The sequence below is a fragment of the Astyanax mexicanus genome, chromosome 17, assembly GCF_023375975.1.
Source record: "Astyanax mexicanus isolate ESR-SI-001 chromosome 17, AstMex3_surface, whole genome shotgun sequence".
Classification (NCBI taxonomy): domain Eukaryota; kingdom Metazoa; phylum Chordata; class Actinopteri; order Characiformes; family Acestrorhamphidae; genus Astyanax; species Astyanax mexicanus.
In genome coordinates this window covers 41,303,032-41,318,612 of record NC_064424.1, presented here as the reverse complement: position 1 = coordinate 41,318,612, position 15,581 = coordinate 41,303,032, and the positions used below count along the sequence as shown (strand labels likewise).

Sequence of the window (15,581 nt, the reverse complement as noted above, 5' to 3'; positions counted from 1 at the left end):
AAATAATAAATTAATGATATTCTAATATTCTGTTTTTTTTGATGCACCTGTATATCTTTGTATATAAACAAACTGTTTTCTAAAGTCTAAAGTTTAGTTTTGCTCAGGGAAAGGCTTAGGAACACCCACACCCTGTATAAGTAGTGAGGTGTTATCTTGTTAATGATATTGAGTCATGGGACAAAAGCCATTTTAGTGTGGATGTTTACATTGGCTGATATAGGGCTGTGGTTCAAGGACTGGCTAAGATGAGTCTCAGATTAGATCAGTACATTATATCAGTGCGTTTGGTTTTAGGAGATCTTTAGATGGCTGGAAGTCTTATCATGCACTAATAGTACTTCAGAGAACCAAATGTAGTTTATCAAAAAACATTTAAAGCATATTTTGTATTTGTTTGCACTATAAGGTACACTTAAAATACTTTAATTTTCTTAAAAATCATCGCCTTATGTATGTATTTTATTAGTCAGGTATTAAAGAGCAGTAAAGCCACTCTCTTAAGTAAAGTACAGCGTTAAAAAGGAGTTTTTAGTATAGTTATCCAGCAGTATTAGCATTAGCCCCTACCCGTGCTAAGCGCTAGCCATTTATCCATTCAGAGGTGAGCATTATCGTCCTGTAGTCTGCTTCTAACCCTGGCTAGCACTGCTGGAGCAATATTAGCATGACCCACTAAGCGCTAGCCATTTATCCATTCAGAGGTCAGTATTATCAGCCTTTAGTCTGCTGCTAACCCTGGTTAGCATTGTAAAACAGCATTAGCATTACCTGCTAACTGTGCTAGCTCTTTTGTCGTTCAGAGGTGAGTATTATCAGACTGTAGTCTGCGTGTTTACTGTGTTAAAACAAGATACGTGAGACGAACCGCTAGCTAATATCTCCCTGGTTTACTGAAACATCCAGGGTTCCTCAGTATAGCGGTTAGCCGCTAATGCTCCAGGAAAGCTTACTGTAAATAAATGGAAGCGCTTTACTCACCCAAATAAACAGTTCTCAGAAGAGAAATCTGTGTAGATTAACATCCAGCACCAGTTAGACTTATCTGTCTCGGTTGAAAATGTATTTTTAAGAATTACAGTTTTGTTTACTAAACTTAGCTTAGATTAAATCAGCTTCTTTAGAAGGAAATCTTTCTTTTTAACAAAATGCCCTTAAATGTGCCTTAAAATTCGGGCCGTCATTAAGTGTGAAAAATACTGTACTTTTACCAGTGTAGAGTCACTATGTCCTGTGTCAAGCATTACCTGGAAGAGTATGAAGCAAATAGCCTATAGACTGTGAAACAGTGGAACAGTGCTCTCAGGAATGATGGTGCACCATCCAATATCTTTGGGTAGAGTTGGAGTGGCTTTTTTTATCCAGAACTTATCAACCAATACCTCACTTCACCAGTGCTGAAGAGTAGATGATTGGGTAGCCTCAGCTTTTTTTTTATAGCACTCTTGTTCTCAAAGAACCACTGGTTGAAACTTTTGAACTTGTAGTTTACTTCTGTTCTCCTCTAGTTGGGCAATCGCAGTGCAATATCTGAAGGATGGCTAGCCTCAGGGGATCACCCATTCTGAACATCTTCAACCAGTTTTTGCTTGTTGAGGCCATTAAATCTGGATTCTGCTGGTGTGTGTAGTGTAGTGTGTGTGTGTGTGTGATTGCTGGAACTGAAGTGTGCGCATCATTACCAAAATGAAGGCGGATGATTCGCCGCTTCAGTCTGACCAGCATCAAAGGGAATCGGAGGGAATGAGGACTTGTTAACTAGGCAGGACTATAAAAGAATAAAGTAAACGCATAAAAAAAAAGCAAGCGAGTGCACTATCCCTGGAGTCTGTCCTGACCACTTTCATTCACTACAGGCAGGTTCACATGGGAAAATTTGCTTCAACTCAGGGCACAAATCTGACACAAAGTCAATGCCTGTGATGGAAATGTACGTTAATACCAAGGATTTTTTATTCTGACAAATATTTGACGTATCAATATACACAGTAACAGCTCAGTTGGATGGTCCATTGTTGATTCTTTGAAGATGCTAAACTATAAAACACATACAAAACATGTTCAAGAAGTTCTTAGCACAAAATCAGATCTCACCAGCTTTTTTTTTTTGCCAGTTTCAGTTCCTTTCAGAACCAGCCGTTTAAGGACTTAGGGTCACTTTTATCCAAATAAGCTGTTGCTGGCCACGCCCCATGTTTACACTGAATGTTTACAGTTTTTACCGTTATCGTTAGCTTGTGGTAAATGGCAAAACACAAACAAGCTAGTTCATGCTTAACATGCTTAAACTTACAAAGCACAAAACTCATAATTAGAAAGTACTAACATCTCCTTCGTCTGCTGAGTCGTTATGGACAGTAGGTACAGATCCCTCCTTCAGACGAAGCACGCTGGTTGTGAAAAGCAGACCCAAATGGGAGTGGTTCTATGCAGGTTTCTTTATTGTGACGTCATCTAAACAGCTCATAGAAGCATATGAATACTGACACCAAACAGATGACGGATGACATGACATGTCTTTCGAAACCATCACTGATCATCAGTACATTTTACATTTCATTTGTAAATTAAGGGAGCAGAGTCTGGAGGAAGAGTGGAGAGACACACAGTCCAAACTGCTTGAGGTCTAGTGTGAAGTTTCCACCAATCAGTGATGGTTTGGAGAGACATGTCATCTGCTGGTGTTGGTCCAGGGTATTATTATTTAACTGCAGCTCCATTCCCCATACTGTGTGTTTTCTCAGGAACCTGAGGGATTTAGCATTTATATAAACATGAAGCGACTTCTCTATTGACTTATAAGTACTTGGCAAGATCATGAACAGGTAATGGAGCATTCAGGGAGATTTTACAAGCAAGAAATACTGAACAAATGTGTATATAAAATAAGAGAAGGTTGTTTTAAATTCTTAGCAAAAAATATTATTTAAAAGCCCAATTACTTTTAAGCTCAATGCTGGTTTCCATAATGGTTGTCCAACAAGCATAAATACAGGAAATGTATGGATGTTGTAAAGTGAGAATCTTTTATATGTAAGTGATTAAGTCTTCTCTTAAGGGAGTGGCTGATAATTAAATCATATCTTATGTTAAAAGCTCTGTGTTTCTTGGCTAAAAATGGAATGGAATAGAGTGTCCTGAAGACGATGTGTTTTTACTAATGCAGCCCCAATGCTTTACCAAATTACTTGAGAATTCTTACACAGTCAAACTTAAATAGCTGGCAATTGAAATGACCAAAAATATAATTTGGAGGTAATAGTTTATGCATTTTCTTGGGTCTCTGTAAAGTAGAAAAGCAGACCCAAGGTTTATTTGCCTCCCCAAAGGAAAAGCTGATAGGGTGGATTGTGTAGCTTTGCAAAAATTGATCGTGGTGCAAAGGGGATCATAGCAAACAAAAAATTAAACATGGAAGGATACCCATTTTATAACAAAAATTCTGCCCTGTAAAGGCAGGACAGGACATTTGAATGAAATTACTGCGATATTTTTGGACGGATAATGTGAGGGTATATGAAAGAAAACGAGAAAGAGAAAAAGAGGAATGAAGGGGAGAGAGGGAGGGAGGGAAGGAAGAGAGTGTTCTGTGTGTACTGTGGAGCTGGCTGCTGAGACACTGGAACAGCGCTGATGTTAAATGAGTCCATTGCTTTTATTGAATGAATCAGGACCAATTAGTAAAGTGTGTGTGTGTGTGTTCTCTTCATTAGCTGATTTGGCCTGGGAGCGTGTGTGTGTGTGTGTGTTTGATCATTGGCCGGGTTGTGACTCTGAAATGTTTGAAATGTCTATAATCGCTCTAAAAGCCATTGCTTTCCGTTATTGCCTGCTGGTCCGGGGGCTCCCTCATCAGGGCAAGAGCGCAGCTCTGTGAGATTTAGATTAAGTTTAAGTAGCCTTTATAGCTGTTGCACAGCAGTACAATGAAGTTCAACCTCAACACTCACACATTATGGATTAGTAGAGAAGTAATCTTTGATCGGCTTATGTATCGCTTTTAGACTCTTTGGCCAGTTTTTCTGCGCTAGAAATGCACACCCTCTCTGCTTTTAGACTCTTTGGCCCGTTTTCCTGCGCTAGAAATGCGCACTCTCTCCGCTTTTAGACTCTTTGGCCCGTTTTTCTGCGGTAGAAATGCACACTCTCTCTGCTTTTAGACTCTTTGGCCCGTTTTCCTGCGCTAGAAATGCGCACCCTCTCCGCTTTTAGACTCTTTGGCCCGTTTTCCTGCGCTAGAAATGCACACCCTCTCTGCTTTTAGACTCTTTGGCCCGTTTTCCTGCGCTAGAAATGCGCACTCTCTCCGCTTTTAGACTCTTTGGCCCGTTTCTGACACCTAGCGTTCAAACTTTGAATCTCACATTATAAAAACCTGCTTTCAGCGGGCCAACTTTCATTCTATTTCTAAAATAGCTCGCGAGCCGCTCCAAAAAAGGAAGGGGCCGTAGTTTGGACACCCCTGAACTAGATCATAAGACTAAATCCGTGAAGCATACAGTCCAGATCTGGAGTTTATGGTTTGGTTTTGAACAGGGTTGAGGTTTCCGTCATCTTATTTTTTTTTTTTCCCTCTCTCTGTTTTTCCACTCCATTCCTCTTCGCCCACCTCCTCACCTTTCTCCTGCCCTTTTCCTCTACAGGCTGGCGAGTGAGCACCGAGTCTGCTCTCTCACCCGTAGTATTCACACACTCTTTCCTGTGATGCCGCGTGGCAGGAGGCCTATTTATAGTAAGAAGCATAGGGACAGTGTTCTCCTGGGCTTGCGTAACGCAGTGACTTATTTTTCTTCTGACGCGCGCTTCCGCCGAGCGGACCGGAGGAACACGCGAGCGCTCTGCCTACTCGAGCTTAGCTAAACTCGGCTATTGTCAACTCCGTGTTCCACCTACAGTGCGTCTCCGCTTAGCTGGACGGCTTTTAAAGGCGCAATGAGGAGCCGCAGCGGCTGCCAGGCGTCTGAAGCCCTGCAGACGGCGAGGTTTTCAGAGATCAACATGCCCCCTGTGCATTAAAAAAAACAAAAAAAAAAAAACAAAAAAAAAAAAACAACTCTGCTTTCGCCGAGGACTGGCCGCTGTCCTGTTTCTGCAGTGTTTTTTTTTTTTTTTTTTTATATATAAATCCTCCTCTTAAACTTCTCATTTGCCTTTTTATTGTGATTATAACTTTTCTCCACTTCCTCTCATTTAGAAGTTTGATGTTTTTAAAGCCATCACCGCTCAACCTGGGCAGCCGTTCAGCACCATAAGCAACTTAATGAAGCCCAAACACACTGAAAACTGCCACCACTGTAAAATCCACACTCAGCCTTCAGCAGCAGCAGGAGCTGCTGAGACATTCTGAAGAGTTAATCCTCATCACTGTTAGCTTTCTCTCTCTCTCTCTCTCTCTCTCTCTCTCTCTCTCTCTCTCTCTCTCTCTCTCTCTCTCTTTCTGTGTGTGCGTTTTTATTCCATAAAGCGGTTTTATTGCAGCTCTAAGCAGATCTGCCTGATTCCTCTGTTTAAAATCTCTGAAATCTTCTTTAACTGCTTTCTCTTGGTTAAATTTGGAGGTTGTAAATAATTGCAAGCCAGACTAGGGGCCTGTTAAATCTGTTTCATTTTATTTCCCCATATTTCATTTATTAAATGTATTTAATTTAGGTCCCCATTCTGCCCATTTTCGTCAGTTTCTCCTTTAATGTGTCATTATATTCAATTACATAGGCTATAGCAAAAACCACATTGTATTTATTTTTATACATTTTCATCACAGAAATATGACTAAAGATTTTTTTATTTGCATTCATGTGTTGTTCAGAAACCAGGGACACATTATTCTGACACTTTTGGTCAAACTTTTTTAGTCACCAGGGTTTCCGCAGGGTCTTAGATTTTTTAAAAGTCTTAAATTTGTCTTTTTTTTAACTAATTCCTGAGAAGTGTAGTCTAATAGAAAGTTAGTTCTGTTGTTCTCACTATTGTGTTTGTGTGCGGTGATTAAACTACCTACGCAATCTGCACGCCAAAAACATTTGTAGATATCTGCTACCTCAGTCACTAGAGTAGGGGTGAGGTATATCGTATCGTATGCAATAATATGACTAACATTATTTAATATATCATGAAGGATATTATACCCTGAAATATGGTGCCATATTACCTACTTCTAATTATCACATCAGGGTACCACTTTTTTTTTTTTTTTTTTTTTTTTTTTTTACTGTTTTTAGCACAAAAAAAAATCACACCGTTCTCATTTCCCATTATATATCTACTAGAGACTGTAGATTATATCTGTCCAGTATTATTTATTTTACTTTAATCCTGCATATATGGAGATATTTGAAGTGAATTATTATTAGTATCATTACATTCTGGCTCAATTGACTTCTGTTACAAGTCTGATAAAATTCTTGTATTTTTTTTTATATCTATGTTAGGGGTGTGCCATATCCTATCATATCATATGCAATAATAAAATTAAATTGTCTTTTTGTTGCAGGAGTGTATTCTAGAAAAATTCAGTGTTTTATCATTTCACCAAGACTATAGTTATCGGAAAAATAACATGAAATATTGTGATATTATTTTAGGGCCATATTGCCCACTCCTACACTAGACACTAAAGTAATACCTGCAGAGTATATATGTTGCATGTTAAAAGATTGACTTGTTGCAGTAAATTTAATCAAATATAATATTATTGAAATGTCCTTTTTGTAGAGGTTTGATAGATAATCGCAACTGGTTTGCTTAGGACCAGCAATTTTAGCAGCAGTTTCTGAGGAGGACTGTGAATTCGAGTGGGGGCAAAAGAAAAGAGAGGAGAAAAATTAAGCTCGAGAGTGTTATTCTGTTCAGCGAAACATGCTGGTTATATATATATATATATATATATATATATATATATATATATATATATATATATATATATATATATATATATATATATATATTTGCGCCCCGACTTTTGACATTAATGTGAAACCATACGAACCTTCGTTAGTACTGCTGGCACGGTGGCACGGTGTGGTATTGGGTAGAAATTGGGAAAGAGTATGTTGGATTAAAAAAAAAAAAAAAAAAAAAAAAAAGTTGGAAGAACTTGACCTATAAAAACAAAAAGACCTGAACCTGAGTTAAATGGATTTACTGTCAGCTTAAAGATTCACAGCTGAAATAAGATTAGGCCACTGCAAAAAAAAAAAATAAAGGAGATGGGAGATGGGTAAATCACTCACTTGAAAAACACAGCAGATTACATATTTAATCAGTATATATCAGTTAGGCCTGTCACGATAACAACATTTTCAGGATGATATATTGTCCCAGAAATTATTGCGATAAACGATAATATTGTAATTTTAAAGCATCAGTATAGAAAATGCTTTTTTCCTGCTTTGGGGCTCCCAAAGTAGCTTTAAGACAGTCTGTCACAGTAATAATATACTAGCAAAATACTATTACAACGTTTTTTATTATTAAGAGCAGACATTGGGCTTCCAATATAAAATATTTTATTATCCTAAATAAATAAAACAAATAAAGTGCAACCAATTGCTGTTATCAACGTCCGCAAAAATGATTGCGGTTAAAAAATAATTGAACGATAACTTAATTATCGCAACAGGCCTAATATCAGAAAAAAAAAAAATTACGTTTAAAAAAAACGTTCAGATATTTAAATGCCTTTAAATCTCATGTTAAGCTGTTTCTATCATTTTTAACATTTCTATAATTTTAGTTAATGGCAGAAATAACCGTTAACTAAACCGTTTTCTAATCGGAAAAATAATCATCAGATTAGTCGGCTAACAAAATAATCATTAGTTGCAGCCCTAGTATTTTGCTTGTGTCTGTTATTGTTAAATAGACTATTTTACAGCACATTTTTGTAACTTTACAGAATAAAGTTAAAGTTTGGATATGTGTCTGTGTGTCTGTGTGCGTATCTAATCCTTTTTCTATCTTCTCCCTGAAGCCAAGCAGAAGCTGGAGGACCGTTTGGCCGCGGCTGCGAGGGAGAAGCTGGCTCAGGCCTCCAAAGAGTCGAAAGAGAAGCAGCTTCAGGCCGAGCGCAAGAGGAAAGCGGCCCTGTTCCTGCAAACCCTGCGCGGCCCAGAGGCCGAGATCAAACGGGCTGACGAGCCCTCTGCTCCCACGGAGGTGGGTGTATAATATATATATGTGTGTGTTTTTCCTGCATAAACCGCACACTACTGAGTAATACTGTTGTTTCAGTTGCGTCCCCCTGTGAGCGTGTGTAAAAAATGTGCGAGCACTTCACTCACATTTCCAAGCACTGAATATTTGATTCAGTAGAATTTCACTGGACTGGGTCATTCCTCACAGCGTTTGGTTGTTAGCTTTGGCCTTTTTCTGTTGGTTTTTTGCCCAAACAAGCCTTTAAAAACCTTAGACTTTAAGAACCTGAGGATAAAACAGGCTGTCTGGCAATATTTTATGTTTTTGTCTGTAATTTGCAAAGATATTGGACAGCTTTCTTTTAATTACTCTTTTAACTACTCATTGAGCTCCACTGGCTACGGGTTTCTGCTCACATTAAATTTAAAGCCTTTAAGATTACCTACAAGGTGATGACGGAACAGACTCCCTCCTATTGCACCTGCTCCTAAAACAGTCCAGACTGTTCTACATACAGCTCTGGAAAAAGAAATAAGAGACCACCTCAGTTTCTGAATCAGTTTCTCTGATTTTGCTAATTATAGTTAAATGTTTGAGTAAAATTAACATTGTTTTATTTTAATAAACTACAGACAACATTTCTCCCAAATTCCAAATAAAAATATTGTCATTTAGAGCATTTATTTGCAGAAATGAACGTTTTAAGAGTTCAGAAATCAATATTTGGTGGAATAACCCTGTTTTTTTTTTTATCACAGTTTTTAAGCATCTTGGCATCATGTTCTCCTCCACCAGTCTTACACACTGCTTTTGGATAACTTTAGGCTGCTTTACTCCTGGTGCAAAAATTCAAGCAGTTCAGTTTGGTGGTTTGATGGCTTTTGATCATGCATCTTCTTCTTGATTATATTCCAGAGGTTTTTAATTTTAAGTTTTTTCCATAGCTTTATATTTACAGCTAAAAAGATCTAGAAAGAAATCCGGCCATTTCTAAAACCTGCGTCATCGCTCTCTCCAGTGAGGATCTGTGATTATTGTGGAAAACACTCAATACAAATTACTCCTTCAAAACCATCTTTAAAAAGTAATTATTTATAAGAGTAATAAGCTGTTTATGTATTTTAACAGTAAAACAGGCAGTGAGGCTGCTGGGGTTGGGAAATGCGTTTCTGCGGTATTGGCATCTAACTAAACAAAAACATAATTATAATAATAAAACTATTTACAATTTGTTGGAGCTCCAGCAAATTTGCCTGGCATCTGTGTGGCATTAATGTTGCATTTGGATCGGTATCAATGATTGGCCGAGAAAAGAAGACAGTCAGCGATTGAAATTGGCCCCAAAAACACTGATCTGGCCGTCTCTAGTTAAATACCTGCTCAGGTTAAAATGTAATCCATCTACATTCTTTACCAGGCCACATGTGAATTGAAATGACTGCCTTGCCATGAGCACATTGACCAGTGTTCAAACCCTTAGGGTTCTTGCAGGTCCTTAAAAAGTCTTAAAATATATTAAATTAAAATCTGGGTAATAAAGATCTTAAATTGTCTTAAGCTTTCTGTAAATTTGTTGTAGGTATTACATTTTCAAACTGTGCGTTTAATGCCAGTGGGTAAACACATGCTAACTAGTAGTTACAGGAAAGGAAACTAAGGTTAACAAAGAGCTAACTAACATTAGCAGTGAGCAATGTAAGCAAACAATAACATTAGTTGCGAATTAGCTACGTTACCAGGGAGAGAATTAAGGTTAGCGGAGAGCTAGCTAACATAGTAACGTTAGCAGCGAGTTAGCTATGTTACTGGGGCAAGAACTAAGGTTAGCGCAGAGATAGCTAACATAGTAAGATTAGTGGTAAGCTAGCAAACAATAACATTAGTTGCGAGTTAGCTACATTACCAGAAAGGGAACTAAGGTTAGCAGAGAGCTAGCTAACATAGTAATGTTAGTGAAGAGTTAGCTACATTACTAGGGAGAGAAATATGGTTAGCGGAGAGCTAACTAACATAGTAGCATTAGTTGCGAGCTAGCAAACAATAACATTAGCGATGAGTTAGCTACGTTACCAGGGAGAAAATTAAGGTTAGCGGAGAGCTAGGTAACATAGTAACGTTAGCCTGAGTTAGCTACATTACTAGGGAGAGAAATATGGTTAGCGGAGAGCTAACTAACATAGTAGCGTTAGTTGCGAGCTAGCAAACAATAACATTAGCGATGAGTTAGCTACGTTACCAAGGAGAGATCTTAGGTTAGCGCAGAGCTAGCTAACATAGTAACATTAGTGTTAAGCTAACAAACAATAACATTAGAGACGAGTTAGCTATGTTACTAAGGTTAGCGAAGAGCTAGCTACCATAGTTATGTTAGCAACGAATTAGCTACAATACCGGGGAGAGAACTAAGGTTAGCGGAGTGCTAGCTAACATTGTAACGTTAGCGATGAGTTAGCTACGTTACCAGGCAGAGAACTTAGGTTATCTGTACGCTAGCTAACATTAGCAGCAATCTAGAAAACATGATAAGGTTAGCGGTGAGTTAGCTGCGTCAAATTTAGATTTCTAGTACAACAAATTATTTTTATTAATGAAATGTATTAATTGCGGCCTAAAAAAGGTCTTAAAAAGCATTAGCTTTGACTTGTAAAATGGTGCAGGAGCCCTGGCTCACTCAAAAGATAACACCTCGCAACTTATACAGGTGCTGGTGTTCCCCGGCAGTTTGCTGATGTAACACTACAGGATCAGTTCACACACTTTTGGCAGATCAGTGCAGGAAACTGCGTTTTTCTCGGTTATGAGGGAAACTTGATCATAAATAAAACACAGTGCTAATTATATGCGCTGCTGTATTCGTCCCCTGTGGAGGCAGTTGCACTCTTTCCAGAGTGTGGATGAGCTGTGTAATGGCACAGTGTATCCTCTCTGTGCAGCTGAGCCTCTTTTATGAACTTAACAGAGAAGTAGCTGCTGTGTTATTTAGCTCTTCTGACAGCACTGGAGTCTCTAAGGCAGTGTATCTGTGTGTGTGTGTGTATCTGTGTGCGCGCACGCATGTGTGTGTGTGTGTGTGTGTGTGTGTGTGTGTGTGTGTTTCCCACCCTGCGAGATCTCTGCTGGAGGCTGAACAAGACACGTTAAAACTGAGATAGACCCCAAACCACAAAGAAACATGAGGACTGAGCGTCATACAGCGCGTTCACACCTTATACAAACCTGTATGTTAAGTATAGACCTTAAAAAAACAAAAACAAACACTTTACAATAACAGATTACAGTACTTATGACAGTAATAAACAGTAATGTTAAATAATTAAGTAAAGTCTCAAAAATTATTTATTGACACTATTTAAGACATTGTTAAACATTGCACAATTTTTATGCTTTGAAATGTTGTAAACAAAAAATTAGCATTGATAAATTGGTTTACATTAGTAAATTGCAATAATTAAAAATCTCTTAACTAGTGCTAATTAATAATGCGTTTTAGTGATCTATAGGCGAGACGTCAATTGCGTGTCGCACAGCTAGGTTTAGGGCGTATCAAAGCCTTGCGCATCTCGAAACAAGCAAAAGGCATTAACTAATTCTCTTAATTAATCATTAGTGTGTTTTGGGCGGAACATGAAATAAACCAATCAGTGGGCCAGTTGTCATTCATTAGTTGTGAGTTATGCAGCTACATTACTGGGGAGAGAAATAAGGTTAGCGGAGAGCTAGCTAACAAAGTAACATTAGTGATGAGCTAGCAAGCAATAACATTATCGATGAGTTAGCTAAATTACTGGGGAGAGAAAACTTAGGTTAGCGTCAAGCTAGCTAACATTAGCAGCGAGCTAGTTAACATAGTAATGTCAGCGAGGAGTTAGCTGCATCAAATTGATTTGCATTGATTTCCAATACAACAAATTATTTTCTACCAAAGAAAAAATCACTACATGTTTGCGTCTTTAATTATGTTTATAGCGGTCTGAAAAAACGTCTTAAAAAGTGTTAAATTTGACTTTTAAAAAGGTGCAAGACCACTGGCTCACTTTAAGAGGCAGGTGCGCTCTGACTGTGGCACGTTGGTATTTTAACAGCGCAGTGCTTGTGTGTCTTAGCAGGTAGGTGTGCCAGCAGGTAATTTACGGAAACAGCAGTGTTATTTAATTATTTTTTCTGTTTATTGGTGATATTATTTAAATACTTAATGTTGAAAATCATATTTAATTTAGTAATTTAATAAATTGTTATTATTAACAAAGGCTTAGGAAGTGAGACATTCTGTCGTATGTACTGTTAATTAATTTAGCCTTATTGTAAAGTGTTACCCATTTTACCCTTAAATATATTCACTATTAAAAGCTCACGTCGAAACAAATTCTGATAGATCGAAATGAATCACTTAATGTTATTGAGCTTAGGTCTCAAATTGACATATTGACATAATTTATGTTTTGTATATCGTATGAACAAGGCCGATCCAATTACCAATCCCGATTCCTGTTATAGCGAACCATAAACCACCCAAAATTTTTACATTAGACATCAACAATCTGGATTCTAGTTCCACAATTTACCCAAAAAACACAGCAGCTCCTGCATCAGTGAGCAAATAAAAAGTTGCTGTGCTGTTTGTTTGGAGATTTTAAAGGGGGCATTATATGTTAAACTCAATTTTTGTCTAACTGCTATTTTATATAAACACTCCAAACACTTCCATCAATTCTGTGAATCACCTAAAAGAGTTTGATGTCAGGGATTGCGAGGTCACAATAAGGAAAGCTGCATAGAACCATCATGGCCCATCCCTCACCTGTCATCCTCCACCAGGGTCACACCATCTAGATTTAGTTTATTTATCCACTATATTTTTCATTTTGATTAAGACTCTCAGACAGTACACAGCAGGATTAGCCAGTAGACTTCGTCTGAGGGAAGGATCTGTACCTACTGTCCGTGGCAAGTCAGCAAATGTGACCTAGCTTGTTTGTGTTTTGCCATTTAGCACAAGTTAACATTAATAAGTGGTAAACACTTAGTGTAAACATGGGGTGTGGCCAGAAACAGCTTATTTGCATAAATGTGACAGAGCCCTTAAGCGGCTTGTTCTAAATGGGACTGAAACTAGCAAGAATAGAGATGGTGAGATGATTTGATGCACAGAACTTAAAAGATTAATTCCTTTTAATGCAAAAAAACAAATCTGAAGAGCCACACAGATGCTGGTAATATGAGTAAAGTCAGCTGAGTGTTCAGGGCTGGAAGAAACAAACGTACAATTAAATCACAATGAAACACACACTCACATACACACACACACACACACACACACTCAAAGCTCTCTCAGGGAGTCTTGTGGTTTCTCTGGTGGGACTGAGATAGAGGTTGGCGCTTGTACTTTAGCTTTAATGGCCGCAGCGAGTCAGCATTCAGCTCAGATTTCCCATGGTAGTGTCTCATAACACTCTGCTCCTCTTCAGCTGAAAGTTTGCGGCATTGTGTCCAGGGATGTCTGTGTGTGTGTGTGTGTGTGTGTGAGAGGAAAAGAGGGAAATAAAAAGAAAGAACGAGGGATAGACAGAAAGCTAGAGCAGTAGCTCTAATGCTGCGCCACCCCTTCATAGGCACCCAGCTCTCTGCTGTATTAACATGCTCAATGGAGCAGCAAATCAGCAGCAGCAGCTGACCGCTGCAGCCCAGCCCCCCCTGGGCCTTTACCTGAGACACACACACACACACATATACACACACACTTTACACAGTTCACTCTCACGAAGTTGACCCCACTCTTCTCGCACTTGCATCATCTTAAGCTTTCACCACCTGTCCCATTGCTTCACACCCTCATACACAACCTGTGACCCACTTTGTAGCCCACCCTGCATCGTTTTCCCTCCCCCTTTCGCTCTGACAGTGTTGTGTAAACTAAGATTTTTCAAATTGATGTTTAATTTCATGATGTCCCTTAATATAAAACTCCTTAATTACGGCAACTTTTAGACTCTTTGGCTCGTTTTTCTGCGCTAGAAATGAGCACCCTCTCCGCTTTTAGACTCTTTGGTTTGTTTTTCTGCGCTAGAAATGCGCACTCTCTCCGCTTTTAGACTCTTTGGTTTGTTTTTCTGCGCTAGAAATGCACACCCTCTACGCTTTTAGACTCTTTGGTCCGTTTTTCTGCGCTAGAAATGCGCACTCTCTCCGCTTTTAGAGTCTTTGGTCCGTTTTTCTGCGCTAGAAATGCGCACCCTCTACGCTTTTAGACTCTTTGGTCCGTTTTTCTGCGCTAGAAATGCGCACCCTCTCCGCTTTTAGACTCTTTGGTTTGTTTTTCTGCGCTAGAAATGCACACCCTCTATGCTTTTAGACTCTTTGGCCCGTTTTTCTGCGCTAGAAATGCGCACCCTCTACGCTTTTAGACTCTTTGGCCCGTTTTTCTGCGCTAGAAATGCGCACTCTCTCCGCTTTTAGACTCTTTGCCCTGTTTTTCTGCGCTAGAAATGCACACCCTCTCCGACTTTTTGGCCCGTTTCTGACACCTAGCGTTCAAATTTTGAATCTCACATTATAAAAACCTTCATAACAGCAGGCCAACTTTCATTCTATTTCAAAGATACCTCGCGCAAATGGCCCGCGGGCCGTAGTTTGGACACCCCTGTCGTAGACAATGCAGGTAAAAATCATATAGATGAACCGATCAGTTGGCTATGTATCTGTACTCGGTAGCGATTTTCAGGCAAAATGTGCGATTGGCCGATATTTCTCTGATTTAGCCTTTCCGATTCAGGAGCTAAGGTCACCGCTGCCACTTAGAGTAGATTACTGTTAGGGAAATTTGGTTGTAGAAAGCTGCAGTTCCTCGTCCAGCCACTAAATAGAACTCTGGAGCTGGAGCACATGTGCCAATACTCGCTTGAGGAACCTTGCGTTCCTACAAGCTGCAGTAAGACTGCCTTCAGCAGCTCGTATATATAGGACTAACGCACCTTGTGGTGGAATAAAGAGAATACAATTTTAACCCACCCTTATCTGGGTAATAGCATTCTCCACAGTTCATCTTTCAGCCCATACAGTGAGTAGCAGAGCTAACAAACACCACTAACCACATGCAACACCAAGCACTGCAGAAATACAGCAGCAGCAACAGCAGTGTTTTTGTGCTGAATACGCAGCAATTTCTGTTTCCACTTTTAGGTCCACTGTGCAGATATTGCAGGATTTGGTGTCTAAGTAAACGAAAATTTAATGCCATTAAATGTGGCATTTCTCCCCGCCCAAGATCTTCATAAACCATTTTCCGATCAAAATCAGCCCCAAAAATACTGATTGAAAACCTCTATCTTTAGTGGTAATGATTGTGACCGGCGCTTTCACACCTAATAGGTTGCAAAAAAACAGTAAAAAAAAAAAAAAAAAAAAAAAACTTCCGCCTGAGTATTTTGAACTGTAGCCTACATGTTTACAGT

General features: G+C 38.9%; 1 protein-coding gene across 1 annotated transcript in view; it reads left to right on the top strand.

The window, feature by feature from the left end:
* Positions 1-15,581, top strand: part of LOC103041651 (splicing factor SWAP) — a 209,652-nt gene that overhangs the window by 97,996 nt on the left and 96,075 nt on the right. The window contains exon 13 of the mRNA XM_022676513.2: positions 7,970-8,154. Within this exon, the coding sequence (XP_022532234.2) occupies positions 7,970-8,154 (185 nt within the window). The remainder of the gene's footprint in view (positions 1-7,969; positions 8,155-15,581) is intronic.